The sequence below is a fragment of the Microcaecilia unicolor genome, chromosome 9 (genome assembly GCF_901765095.1).
Source record: "Microcaecilia unicolor chromosome 9, aMicUni1.1, whole genome shotgun sequence".
Taxonomy (NCBI): Eukaryota; Metazoa; Chordata; class Amphibia; order Gymnophiona; family Siphonopidae; genus Microcaecilia; species Microcaecilia unicolor.
The window spans coordinates 224143192-224158205 of record NC_044039.1 but is presented as its reverse complement, the minus strand read 5'-3'; the positions used below and the strand labels follow the sequence as shown (position 1 = coordinate 224158205).

At 42.6% G+C, this 15014-nt stretch overlaps 1 protein-coding gene across 1 annotated transcript in view; it reads left to right on the top strand.

Annotated features, from left to right (window-relative positions):
• TTLL5 (tubulin tyrosine ligase like 5) overlaps positions 1-15014 on the top strand; it is a 482374-nt gene that overhangs the window by 170657 nt on the left and 296703 nt on the right. Inside the window, exon 14 of the mRNA XM_030213729.1 lies at positions 837-898. Within this exon, the coding sequence (XP_030069589.1) occupies positions 837-898 (62 nt within the window). The remainder of the gene's footprint in view (positions 1-836; positions 899-15014) is intronic.

Sequence of the window (15014 nt, the reverse complement as noted above, 5' to 3'; positions counted from 1 at the left end):
ACATATATTGTTATGATCTGGCCTTCTGCGTTTTTGGTTGTTATCTCCGTGCGGAATTTACAGCTAAATTATAGGCTCCACTAGAAGTTTGTATTTCAGTCTGGCAACTAAGGTCAGTTGTCTTTCATGAATTTCTTGCCTGCTAGAGGGAACATACAGTTTATATAAGTATTTAAACAAACTAACTTACATCAGAAGGTCTGCTAACAATCACTCTTAAAGAATTCAATAGGTCAACAAGATTTAAGATATTGGATATTAATTGATAAGTGGGATACAGATGCTCAGTTTCAGGGCTATAAAATATGGTGCTTTCTTAACCATAAACAAGTCATTTTGGAGCTTGGAAGTCGAGAAAAGAAACATCTTTCGTTAGTCAAGCTTATCTTTAGGGATGCGTCTGGTACCTCTTTAACCTCCAAGAACAATCAGTCTACATAGATTGGGGCTTTCCTGAGGTCATAGTGAACAAGTGAAAAACCAAGTTAGTCTCTAGCAGCATTTTCTACTGTTTAATATTTTTAAACTAAGAAGTATTAACTGTACGTATACCGAATCCACAGTTGGCTGGTGTATTCTTCCCCACAGCTCCCAGTTCTAGACCTCTGGTGCTTAGCACTCCCTCAGTCCTAGGCCTTTCCTTAGAATACACTGTTCATATTTTCCATGCCCATAACGTGTATCATTTTTTCCAGAGCCATTCCTGGCAATTCCTTTGCAATGGTCAGCAGCACCAGTTATATTCCTTCGAATAGCATTGCCATTCATCAAATGAAGAAGCAGCTGTCACATTTGCTAATTCTGTGTTTTATTATTTGTTTTAATATTGTTGATAGTGATGCTCCTTTGGATCTGAAGGTTAAGGCCAGTATGATCTCAGACATGTTCACCATTGTAGGTGAGTAATCTTTTGTTAGCCACTGTGAATCATGCTGTTTGATAAGTCTGTGAGAATGAAACCTACTATATCCAGTCAGCTGATAAGATGAAAGGAGGGAAACTGAGTCACTCGCACATTACAGTGCAAAGTATTGTGGGCAACTGGGCTGTATGAACAAAAGACCTTATTTTCTCACTGCTCTTGGAAGACTGAGAATCATGAATTGTGACTGAGCCAGTAGTGAAAAAAAGATGAGATGGTAAATAATGATTTCCATTCTAGACATTTTGTTAGGGATGTGAATTATCTCCAGAACTGGTACTGGAGTTGTGCATGTGTGTGCAAGGCCAGTACCTCAGATCTGTGTGCGTGGGTACTAGGCCTGTAGCTGGCTGAGTCTTGGAACTGAATGTGTGCATACTGGATCAGTACCTGATGATTCTCAGAGTGAGTGTATTTTTGTGCTAGGTGTGTTCCCAGAGCGAGTCCTGGAGCTTTATCTTTGCTTGGCCTATAACCAAGCCTAAGCTTTTGTCTTTGAAGTTTTAGGAGTTATTCTATCAGGCTGTGTTACTTTGGATTCACAAGTTAATCTTCTCATTAAGAAGTCTTTTGTCCTGTTTAAAAAAATCAGAAAAATTTGTAATGTTCCTGACACTCACATATTGTCTTGTGTGGGAATTCTGTGAGCCCTTGGGTCCTGCTGGAGGCGGAGGTAAAGGTGACCGCTGGCCTCCAAAGGACAGCCGAACAACCCCTAGACTTCACCCGCAGCGACCGCCGTTCACCGGGAGTTGAGCTCCCAGCTGCAGGCGGCCAACAGGACTTCTGGAACCACAGGGGTTGGTGGACTGGCCAGACGAGAGAGGCAGGAGCAAGCAAGGATAGTCAGGAACAAGCAGTGGTCAGGGCTGGCAGCAAACGAGGATAGTCAGGAACAAGCAGTGGTCAGGGCTGGCAGCAAGCGAGGATTATCAGGAACAAGCAGTGGTCAAAATCAGGCAAAGGTCCAAAACCAGGAACATATACAAAAGGTCCAAGTGCACTGCAACTACCCAGGAACGGAATAGAAGCCGAAGCACAGAAGGACTGAAGGCAAGGCTTTCAGTAGGGAGGCAATCAGAGTCAACCATTCTCAGCTGAATCCAACATGGCTGCCCCCACAAGAGATCTCCAAGGACCAAATATGGGCTTCCTTCCTGTCCTCGTTACTCCAAGATGGCTGGACCCCTTGAGCTAACCAAGATGGCCGCTGCCATTCATCCAACCCAGATGATGGCTTCCAGAACTAGGAAAACGAAACAGACCTTCCTAAGCCTGATCCTTGCCCCTTTCCGATGGAACTGCGGAATGACCTAGTCGGGAGGAGCGTCGCACAGGTGAGGGACATGACACATATTCAGACTTGTTATGCAAAGTTTACTCCTCTCAATCTTGAATTATAGTAATAATGTATATGTGCGATGTCACAAAAACCTTATGAGAAAAATTCAAACAATTCAAAATACAGTAGCATGTTTGTTAGGTTTTCAAAGCTGGAACTAGGTTTGTGAGCCCTTGGGCCACTGCCGAGGAGCGGCAGTGGCAGGCAAAACCACCCCACACCGGAGACTAGGCAGAGCAGGACTGGAACCCCGGACTGGAGTTGCAGCAGAGGCAAGCAAACTGGAACAGGCAAAGCAGGACCCTAGTCTTCACCTGCGCTAAGCCGCTGTTCCCCCAGGAGTTGAGCCCCTGGGTGCAAGCGGCCGGCAGGACTTGTAGGACAGGGCAGGAGCTGGATACCCACAGGCAACACACAACAGAGTAGGACTAAAAGCTGCAAACGCAGCCACTAAACAGAAACACAAACACTGACAAACAAAAGACAGAACTGCAAGCTGCCAGGCAGCCACTAAACAAGAAACACAGAGAACCCAGAACTAGACACAGAAATACAAACAAGAATCAAGACTAGGACAGTACGAGCTAAGCTACACAAAGACTATAAACAGAATCAGGCAAGGAACTAGAACAGGAACCAAACTTAGGCTGAAGTGCAACAAGCACCAACATACCAGGGCCTTAGGTGATGCAAAGGCAAAGCAGAAAGGTTTCAAAACGGCTAATAAGCCCAGCAGCAGCTGAGGCTCACTGCAGCAGTCACCAGGCAACTACGGGTGCTGTGTAGGTTCAAACAAAAAGAGCAAGTCTGTCAGTCTGGAAGATCCGGACCGGACTGTGCTGAAATCTGGAACGGGTGACAGTAACCAGACAGTCCATTGCAGCCACCAGGTCTGGCCACCAGGTGGCGAGATGACTGAGAGCCTGAAACATGGGTAGAATCGTAACAATGTTTTTTTTCCTGCATCTAAAAGCGATAGTTACTCCTTTGCTGCTGGCCCTCCACTAGCTGCCAGTGGAGGCATGTGTGCAGTTTAAGGTGTGCATTATGGTTTTCAAGATCTTACATGGGGTGGGGGAGTGACATCACCGCCAAAGATGGCTGCTTGAGCCTGATGCTTATCGCCTCCTGAGCTCAATCGCCAATTTATTGCAGCCATCCTATGACTTTGTGGCTTTTTGTGTTTACCAGAGTGTCCCTCTGCTTTAGCTGAGCAGATCCATTTGGCTTCTAAGGCGCGGGGGTTTGATTTAACCCAATTCTTGTATTCAGCGGCAGTGGAGTCGGACAGCATGGCGAAAGATCAACATGTCAGCTGCTCTGTAGCAATGCAGAGTGGGTTTGTAGGGGTACAGCCGGCCCCGACAGCGTTGGACTCAGTGGGAGATATCCGAGAGTGGCTGCAAGAAATCAAAACAGATATTAAACCAGTCTGTACTGAGCTGTCGACCTTAGGCTGTGATCTGCGGAAGGATATCGCCAAACTTGGTTGGTGAATTGAAGAATCTGACCAGCGCCTTGAAGACCATTCAGAAGCCCTCCTGAACATGGATAAAGCAGTTGGACGTCTTGAAAACTAGCAATGCTGACTTGTCTCTTAAAGATGAGAACCTGGAAAACAGGTCTTGATGTTGTAACATCCGCATTAGGGGCCTGCCGGAAACCCCAGAATATGCAGACTGCGAATTGGTAGTGATGCACCTGATCAGCTTCCTTCTCTATGAAATGATGTAGACAATTTTGGCAGAGCAGGTAAGAGTGCATGCACACAGATCTCTGGGGAAGGCCTGGGCCAATATTGCTAGAGACGTAGCTTGCTTCCAGAGCTTTAAGGTGATGGAAACGGTTTTGAGGGCAGCCCAAAGCAAGGATGTGTGACACTTATGCTTTAACTTTTATATCAAGATATGGCTGCCTTTACACTACGACGCCGAAGAGAGATGTGCTTCCATACCGAAAAACTGATGGCGGAAGATGAGCGCTACAGGTGGCAATTTCCGTTTGTCTTGGTTTTTATCTGAGATATGGCCAGCTTATTGTGTTCGATCTTGGGAGGAGGCGCTACAACACTTGCTCACGAGCTGATCAGACCCGGTTGCAGATGTGGCTCCACTGGCTGTGCATAAGTTCCAAGACTGGCCCAAGTGGCAGCGGGTCCCTCACAGCAAAGGCCGCCATTTGCAGCGTCAAACTTCTGTGACGGGTCTCCTGGGGGCTCCACCTCTCTGATTTGAGCTCTTGTTTTAGTGGGTCAGTTTATTTTATGGATTGTTCTTTGGGGAGACCCTGCAGTTCTCTCTTGTTTGCCTTTCACAGTTCAGTTTTATTTGCCTTTCACTTTGTATTCCATTGGGATTCTGATTGGTTATGAACTGAGTGCTTGAGTTATTCAATTGTATTTTCTTCAATTGTATTGCTAGTTTGTGTATGGTATGTGTGGGGTGAGTATTTGTAATGCTGAGGATTAGAACTGCTTTTGCTATGGCAACTGGGCAGGGGTGTTTTCACTTCTCTCATTATCTTTGATATACTGGAGGGAGGGGTATTAAGGAGGTTTTGGGGAAGGGTCTTGGGGAGGGTGGGTGGGTGTTAGTAATGAGGAGGTTGGAGGAAGAGAGGTGTATAAACTGGGATCAGGGCAAATCGGTTCTATGTTGAGTGAGGTGGGTTAGTGGCAGGGATGGTGGGGTTAAGATTGGGTAGTTTTTAAGCTTTTTTTTTTTTTTTTGTACATGGGTGATCTTAAGGTTTGTTTCCCTGAATGTCAGGGGCCTTAATTCATCTTACAAGAGGCTATGTCTTTTCAAGGATTTATCTAGGACTTCTGCCTCTATATGCTTTTTGCAGAAGACATACTTACTGAAGTGTCGCCATACCCTTCTTCGTAATAAGCAGTATCTGTTGCAATTTTTTGCCTCTCACCCTTCTGCAAAAAAAAACCAGGGGTGGGTATTTTGATCTCCTGCTCCAGTCGCCCAATAATTAAGCAATTTGTATCTGATCCTAATGGCCATGTTTTGGCCCTCCAAAAGGAGCTTCAAGGGGTCCTCTATATTCTGGCCTCCATTTATGCACCTAATGACACCCAGAGGCCCTTTTATTTGGATCTGGAGCTCTCTCTTCTTCAGTGGCCTAAAGGTTTTTGGGTCCTGGGGGGTGATTTCAATGTGGCGCTGCACCCTAAATTAGATTCCACAGCACAGCTGGTGTATAAGCAGGCAGATTGGAAACCACTACAAGATTTGTTTCATATGGGGCTCATAGATGCTTGGGGCATTTTCATGGCACAAGTAAATAATTTACATACTTCTCGGCTTCTCATGCCTCATCCTCACGCATTGATTATTTTTTCCTTGACAAAGATTTCTTTCAAATGTGGAGCGGGTGGAAATTGACATCTTAGTGCTTTTCAGAGGATGAGTCCTATGGCATACCCTCTGAACCCTCCCCTCCACTGGACAGGAGAAAATCTCCCCTGGAGAGCCTTTCTTTTCCCTTTTTAGTGAAGGAAATGGCTGAGGCCATTCCATTTCCTTTAGATGTGGAGGATGAGCCCAGGGCTAAGATGCTCGAGGTCCTGGACTACGAGCAGTGCATTTTTTTTTTTTTTTTTAGCAAAAAAGGTGCTGGTACTTAAATGCTAGGCCACCCTTCATTGGTGGGGTGATCACTGAGGGATCTACCCCACAATAGCCAGGCCCCCTGCAACCAATCACAGAATCAATGACAAGGCAGAATTGGTGTGTAGAGCCTGAGCTCTTTCATTAAAACTTGGGGACCATGGGTCAATTTTAGCAGACAATGGAAAAGGTGCCGGTACTCAGTACCCCCAAGTACCCCCTCAAAAAAAGCCCTGACTATGAGTCTCCTAGGGAGGCTGTGACTGTCCTCTTCACAAGTTACTCCAGTTGGTTCTCCTTTAGAATTGGGAGTCCCCTCTGTCAGGCCCTGTCTTTCCCAAGAAGATCGACACTATGAACCGGATCCACAGCACACCTGAATTTGATAAGCCCCAGTTGCCTCATCATTCCATGGTGGTGGAATCCACTCTCAAAAGAGCCAGGAGTTCTAGAGACTATGCTTTGGCACCCCCAGGTAGAGAAGATAGAATCTTGGACTCTTTTGGGAGGAAGATATTCCAGGCCTCTATTCTCGTGTCATTCATTCAGTCATATCTGCTCTTCACGAACTTGTACTTGGCCACTGTTGGAAACAAGATGCTGGGCTTGATGGACTGTTGGTCTGTCCCAGTATGGCTATACTTATGTACTTCCCAGTGTATAAACACCCACAAAATGGCCAACCTAAGGACATGGTGTTTTTTTTTTAACTTCATAATAGCAATATGGACAACAGGGACACCACCAGCTACATCACCCAATGATTGGAATAAAATACCTATAACACATCACTGACAAATGAACCACACCACCAGCTGGAAGAGCCAGAATACAACCACCACAACAAAACAGAAACAAACCCAACAACAAACAATGAAAAACAGCCAGAATAACAAACTATAAGACCACAATCATAAAACAGTCGGACCACACAGACAACTACAAACAATTAAATGTATCAAAAATAACCATGATAAATATACTCCAATACCCATAGGATATATAACAAGACAGCACTGCTGAGAGGTTGGATAGAAATGGAATTAGGATTATTGCTAATAACAGAAACATAGCTACATCTCAAAGATGACCCAGCAGTACTGGATCTGTATCCATAATGATATATATAACAATACACATCAACAGAACCAAAAAGAAGGGAGGTGGAATAGCAATAATATAAACATCCACTTTCACTATAGAGCCAGTTGCTAAACACATATCCTCAGCAATAGAAATATTGGCATGCAAAATCACCCGCACAACTGTAGCAGGTCAGCTATGTATTATACTTCTCTATCGACCTCCAGGCATCTGGTCAAATGCCCAAGAAGATTTCATGTATTTTTATTAAATACCTGCACATACCAACAAATATAATTGGAGATATCAACCTTCACCTGTTTAAGCAGAACAACACCAACACCATAGCGCTAATGAACTTCCTAGACCAATGGAACTTCACAACAGCACAAGGGAACTCATCCCACACAAAAGGCCACCTATTGGATTTACTAGCTCACAGATTCTTAGTAAATAACAATCACACACTAGAAAACCACAAATGGGAAGAGGTAGTCTGGTCAGACCACATCAAGCTCAATTTCACATTAAAATGAAAAGAGAACGGAAATAACAGAACACCAAAACCTTCACATACATATACATCCAGAGGGAAGATAGACAACCACACATTCTGGGAAACTGCGAGACATGAACACAGCAACTTTAACACCAAATGACTTCCACTTCATGAGAAACTGGAATGAAACTAGTGAAAATATCCTGAACAAAATAGCATCAATCAAAATAAAAACAAAAACCAACAATGACCCTGGTTCAACGATGAACTACTAATTGTAAAACTACGCAGGATACTAGAAAGAACATGGGCCAAAACCAGAACAGAACTATAACACACATGCGAACCCAGAACAGATAAATACGAAAAAAAAACCCCATTCAAAATCATGAACAACCTACTGAAAATAACAAAGATAGCGGGAGAAAAACCAAAATAGACCAGATGGAAGCCACACCAGGTAAGGGCACCAAAGAAGTTTATTAGGTGCCCTTACCCGGTGTGGCTTCCATCTGGTCTATTTTGGTTTTTCTCCCGCTATCTTTGTTATTTTGGCTTTTTGCGGGAGATCTGGACCTTCTTTGTGTTGGTTTGACAGTTCTTCAACCTACTGAAAACCCAGGATGTACTGGCATCAAATGAAAAACTATCTAATGCCAATGAGCTTGCATAGTATTTTGACCAAAAAATAATAAAAAACAAGATCCAACCTCGCAATACCTCAGGCATCCATCATAGACTTCTTACAAGAATGTGAAACCAACAACATCCATACCATGGCAGACAGAATCTGGTTCGCTTTCGAATCACCCAAAACAAGCACAGTGAAGGCATCACTGACAAAATATGCACATGTGAAATGCCTGCTAGACAAATGCCCCAACTATATGATGGAAAACCCACCAAAATGGTTCATCGAATGCATCACCAAACACCTCATATACATGTTCTCAAAAGGGCAATTCCCAAAAGATAAAGGTGAAATTGTACTCACCCCAATCCCCAAGAACGCAACTAACAAGATCAGCGATCTCATAAACTACAGACCAGTGGCCTCAATACCACTACTAACCAAAACAACGGAGGGCCTGGTAGCACAACAACTAATGGAATACATGACAAAATTCTCAATCCTTCATAAATGCTAATCAGGATTCAGACCACAACACAGTACCGAAATGGTCATAACAACCCTGATAACAAAATTTAGGAGCTTGATATGTCAAGGTCAGAGTATACTATTACTACAATTCGACATGTCAAGTGCGTTCGAAATAATGACCCTGCTTGATTACATGGGAATCAGCGGGAAAGTGGCCGCATGATTTGATGGCTTCCTAAAGACCAGATTCTACATAGTGAAGATGCCCAACCAGTTATCAGCCCCCTGGATCTCCAAGTGTGGCTTCCTGTTAAGTGAAATCCGTCTTGAACTGTGAAGGTAGTAGCGGAATAGAAGACCCCTTATAACATAACATATTGTTTAACATGCATAGTATGAGTGAAAGAAGGCCATTAGACGGAATCTTGATCCAGTTGGAAGCGATAGGATTTAAAGGACAAGTTGTTTTTTGCAGAGAAGCAAATAGCTTTTCAAGTGTGGTCAGCAATGGGAGGACAAAATTTGATCAGCTAGAGGGAGAAGTAGGAAGAGCAACGACTTGGGAGTTTGTGGCTGGAGAGGGAAAATGGGAGGAGTGAGAGAGTGGACATCAGGTGACCGGAGAGAGTGGCAAAGTAGAGTGGAAGAACTAGATTTTAGTTGAAAAATAGTTTGCTTAGTCTGCAGCTGTCAGGTTGGAAGAGTATAAGGACTGTTGTGTGGCTGCAGAAAGTTCAGAAACAACTGTGTAAAAGTGTTTGAGCAATTGAATTATTGTCTAGAATAGTGTAGAGGCAGACTGAAACTACAGCCAAACCCAAAAACTAAAGATTGGTTGCATGAATATGAACCAGTGAGACCTACTGGGGATTGTCAGAGCTTGCAGTCAGCAGCCCTCTGTTAAACCCATAGATTATTACCCTGCAGTTCCAGGAGCTGCAAACACAGGCTGACAACTGGGAGAGCCATTTTAACAGGGACATCTCAACAAGAGAGTGTTTGCTGCCTGCATCCAGTGTTTGTGTCTCCCTGCACTTCAGTGTGTCTCTGCTGGCTGCAGAAGGACTTTGTGATCATCAGTACTACACCTCTTTTGACTGTTTGCCTGTGCACTGTGAGGCTCTGCCCACCGGTGACATCATCAACATTCTGACACCTTCTGTTGGTGACGTATAACAGCGGACCCAATCTCAGGCATGCCACCTCAGACAAGCCACTGAAGGGGCACACTTAAGGCATGTGTCACACACTTTAGTGTGTAACTTTGTGGGCAGTTTTGGGAGCTAACCTTATCTAGCTTGTTGAGCAAACACATAAACACCATGAAAGCCATTAGTAAGTCAGGCCTCCAACGCATGGTTACACAGTCAAATCCTGCATTAGTTCTAAGGAGTCACTCTGAGAGGAAGCACAGTGGTTTGGAGCCACCTGTTTTCCAAGGCAGAGAAGGCAAAATCAGGGCAGATACAATATCATCAGCTCTCTAATCATCTGTACTGCTCAGTTGTTCCTGATACCATTGCATTGGTTGGTGATGTCAGTGCATCTCAACTTCATCAAAGAAACTACCTCTGAGGTGTCTGTTTGATACAGTGATTTAAATCAGGATAGTCACAATATCATCAGCGCTCCCTAAATCATCTGGCACTGCTCAGCTGTTCATGCTACAATCGCAGTTGTTGGTGACATCATTGCAGCTTAACTACATCTTAGACGGCGTTTGAGTTGTACTTGATAGTCTACTTTAATTGTACTTTAATGCTGACACATATTTTTTGTTTTCTAGTAATTAATTCCTTAGTCTTGTTGAATTCTTCACTCAGCATATTCTTACCAAAAATAACCAAAACTCCATATATTACTTTCAAGTCTTGCTTCCTCACAAACAAAACTTTTCTTTCACTCCCCATTCTCCTTTATCCCTTAATTAAATCTTTCTAGTTGCAACTGCCTTCTAAAGAACTGATGGGTTTTTTGAATATCCTACTGCATTGGCTATTAAATTTCCTTATCTTGTCAAAATACTTTTTACTAACGCTGTTGATGTTTTTCTAAATGTTCCTATCATTTATACTGTCAGATCTTATCCAAACTGGGTAACTAACAGATTTTATCACAATCCATCTACCTTTGCATTTATTAGAGGTGTTTATCAGGGCACAAACTGTACATTTTCCACAAATCGCTTTAACGGAAAAGATTCTAGTTGAGATAATATTTAACCATCTCTCTGACTTCATGTGCAACTTTCTTTAAATTAGTCACCTTCTAACTCTTCTTACTCTCTTACCTATCTATATTTTCCATCTTTGCTTTACCCTTCACTATCAATTAAAATGTTATATTATGTATTGTGTTGACATTGTAAGTAGTATGCTATGCTTTGTATTGTTATTTGAATATTTTTACTGCAGTTCTTACTGTACACTGCCTTGAGTGAATTCCTTCAAAAAGTAGGTAAATGAATCCTAATAAATAAATAAATAAACAAAATGTAATCCAAATTTATCTATCAAAACCAGAGAAGATCTAACTACCAGTACCTGTAGGTTATTTTAATGCACGTTCTGTTGTTAATAAAACTGGATAAGTGAATCTGAGCTAGGCATAGTCCTTATTTCAGAAACATGGTTGCATTTGGTAGATGAACCTAAAATCATTGGTACCTATCCATCTGGATATTCCATTCTCCAAGATTAAAGAAAAGAGAGGGTGGTCTAGCTATCATTTATAAGTCATTTTTTGAGATAAAAATAATTTCAGAATTCCAATCTCCTCGATTGGAAATTATTGCTTGTTCCGTAAAAGACTATTCCTTTCTAAATCCATCTTCTTACTTTTAATTTACCGTCCTCCAGGAGGTTGGAGTCAATTGGAAGAGGAATTAAATGAGTTTGTTGCTAGTGCTTGTGTCAATAATGATAATATTGTATTGGTTGGAGACATTAACTTACATCTAGAAGGTACTAATAATCAGAATACAAAACATTTTCTTGATTTTCTTGGTATTTGGCAATTCTCACTTTTTAATGGTTTGTCCTCTCATACCAAAGGACATCAATTAGATATATCAAGAACTAAATTTAGCGACCCCACAAACTTTCTTATATTAGAAAAGACAGATACAAATCAAGGGGCTGGTGGTTAGGAGGCAGGGCTAGTGCTGGGCAGACTTATACGGTCTGTGCCCTGAAAAAGACAGATACCAATCAAGGTAAGGTATACATAAAAAGTAGCACATATGAGTTATCTTGTTGGGCAGACTGGATGGACCTTGCAGGTCTTTTTCTGCCGTCATCTACTATGTTACTATGTTATGTTAGAACAACAGTTGTCTCCTATCCCATGGTCAGATCATAGTAGGCTAACTTAATTGGAAAGAAGCCATAAGTTGTCCCAATATAGCCAATAATCTTAATACCTTTATTACTAGAGGCAAAATTGATCCAGATCAAATGACTAACTTGCTCATCTCAGCTCCTTCCACAGACTTCATACACCAGTGGAGTGATACGTGTAAAGAAGTACTAGATGAGTTGACTCCACTAAAAGTAAAAACTAGACCCAATAAGAAATTATCCTCCTGGTTTAATAACTCTCTTTTAGAAATGAAGCGTAAGTGCAAGACAGCAAGAAAGAGTCTGGCTTAAAACTAGAACCATGGGCCAATGGATTTTTTAGGGAAAAAAAACTCTTAAAAGAATATAAGCACTTAGCTATTAAGGCTAAAACTAGTTATTACTGAAAGTTTATAGGTGATATAAAAGTCAACCCTAGGAAATTATATTCTGTGGTTAACAACTTATTTAACACTCAGTCTGTTTCTAAAATTAATGAATCCCTGTCTGCAGCAGATCAATTGGAAAACCATTTCGAACAGAAAATAATTAAAATCAGATTGTAACTATATAGCTCTCTCTCTTCAATTGAGCATTTCCTGAATCAACATGATCAGTCATCCTCTTGCTTGCTAGTGACAGAATTTGGTTTGCATTTCTTTCTTTTTCAGTGGATCAAGTCAGACAGTTATTATGCAAATATGCCAAATTTCAATGTCTGCTTGACATTTCTCCCAACTGTCTGCTTAGGTCAGCCCTCACACGTTTTTGATTATCTACATGCCTGTCTTATTTTAATGTTATCCCTGGATCTATTTCTTGTAAGAAATGGCAATATTACCCTGACTCCTATCCCTAAAAATTCCCAAACAGGCCAAAACATTGTTTCAAATTACAGACCTGTAGCCTCAATCCCATTATTTGTCAAGATCATGGAAGGATCTTGCAACAATTAATGGAATATCTCCAACTCCATTCCATTCTGCACAAATCGCAATCTGGCTTTTCTATTCTCTGACCACAGAAATAATTAGGCATGAATCAGAAAGAGAAAATGTCTTTTATTACTCACCAGCACAGGATCAGATATCAGTAGCAAGTTGTGGAAAAATAATAGCAAACTTACAAAATCTAACATCAGTAGCTTTGATAATTATAAAAAGTCAGGCTAATTATATAAAGAACAGCTGAAAAGAGAAAAAGGAGGAAGGAAAGTTTATTTATTTATTTGTTGCATTTGTATCCCACATTTCCCCACCTCTTTGCAGGCTCAATGTGGCTTACAATACATCATGGATGGTGGGAATGAGAAGAGAATGGACATTTGGTATTACAGAAGGATTTTGGTTACATGATAATGATAAAGCATAATAGTAAAATAACTAGAAAACATTATAAGATAGTTCTAGATGCATGTGGGGGATTTCACATGTGTTGATCTTTGTGATATGTATTGTTGAGGAGATGGGTCTTCAGTAGTTTGCGGAAGCTGGTTAGTTCATAGATCGTTTATAGGTTGCACGGCAGCGCGTTCCAGAATTGTGTGCTCATATAGGAAAAGGTTGATGCGTGCATTAACTTGTATTTTAGACCTTTACAGTTGGGGAAATGAAGATTAAGGAATGTGTGAGATGATTTTTTAGCATTTCTGGGTGGTAGGTCTATCAGGTCTGACATGTAGGCTGGGCATCGCCATGGATGATTTTGTGAACTAGGGTACACACCTGAACGTGATACGTTCTTTGAGTTTATTCCTCACTGTCATAGAAAGGTCACAGAGCTGAGAGAAAGAAGAGAAAAAATGTGTGAAAGATTCTTAGGTGCAAAGAATTAGTTCTTACAATGGGGGGAGTACACCCCCCTCGGCAAATAGGCTACTACTACTACTACTTAACATTTCTAAAGCGCTACTAGGGTTACGCAGCGCTATACAATTAACATAGAGGGACGGTCCCTGCTCAAGGAGCTTACAATCTAAGAGACAAGTGAACGGACAGTCCGATAGGGGCGGTCAAATTGGGGCAGTCTGGATTTAGTGAATGGTAAGAGTTAGGTGCCGAATGCAGCATTGAAGAGGTGGGTTTTAAGCAAAGACTTGAAGATGGGCAGGGAGGGGGCTTGGCGTAAGGGCTCAGGAAGGTTGTTCCAATCATAGGGTGAGGCGTGGCAGAATGAGCGGAGCCTGGAGTTGGCGGTGTTGGAGAAGGGTACAGAGAGGATGGATTTGTCCTGTGAACGGAGGTTACAGGCGGGAACATAGGGGAGATGAGGGAGGGGAGGTAGTGAGGGGCAGCAGACTGAATGCATTTGTAGGTAAGAAGGAGAAGTTTGAATTGAATGCGGTATCTGATTGGAAGCCAGTGAAGTGACTTGAGGAGAGGGGTGATATTAGTAAATCGGTTTTGGCGGAATATGAGACGTGCCACAGAGTTCTGAACAGATTGAAGAGGGGATAGATGGCTAAGTGGGAGGCCAGTGAGGAGTAAGTTGCAGTAGTCAAGGCGAGAGGTAATGAGAGCATGGACAAGAGTTCGGGTGGTGTGTTCAGAGAGGAAAGGGCGAATTTTGCTGATGTTAAACAGGAAAAAGCGGCAGGTCTTGGCAGTCTGCTGGATATGCGCAGAGAAGGAGAGGGAGGAGTCAAAGATGACTCCGAGGTTGCGGGCAGATGAGACGGGGAGGATGAGGGTGTTATCAACTGAGATAGAAAGTGGAGGAAGAGGAGACATGGGTTTTGGTGGAAAGACGATGAGCTCGGTCTTGGACATGTTCAGTTTCAGGTGGCGGCAATGTCGGATAGGCAGGCTGATACCTTTGCCTGGGTCTCTGCGGTGATGTCTGGTGTGGACAGATATAGCTGGGTATCATCAGCATAGAGATGGTACTGAAAACCATGAGAGGAGATCAGGGCGCCCAGGGAAGAGGTGTAGATTGAGAAGAGAAGGGGTCCAAGGACCGATCCCTGGGGAACACCAACAGATAGGGGGATAGGGGTGGAGGAAGATCCGTGAGAGTGAACTCTGAAGGTGCGGTGGGAGAGATAGGAGGAGAACCAGGAGAGGACAGAGCCTCGGAATCCAAGGCAAGGATATGAAGCTTTCCTCGTTA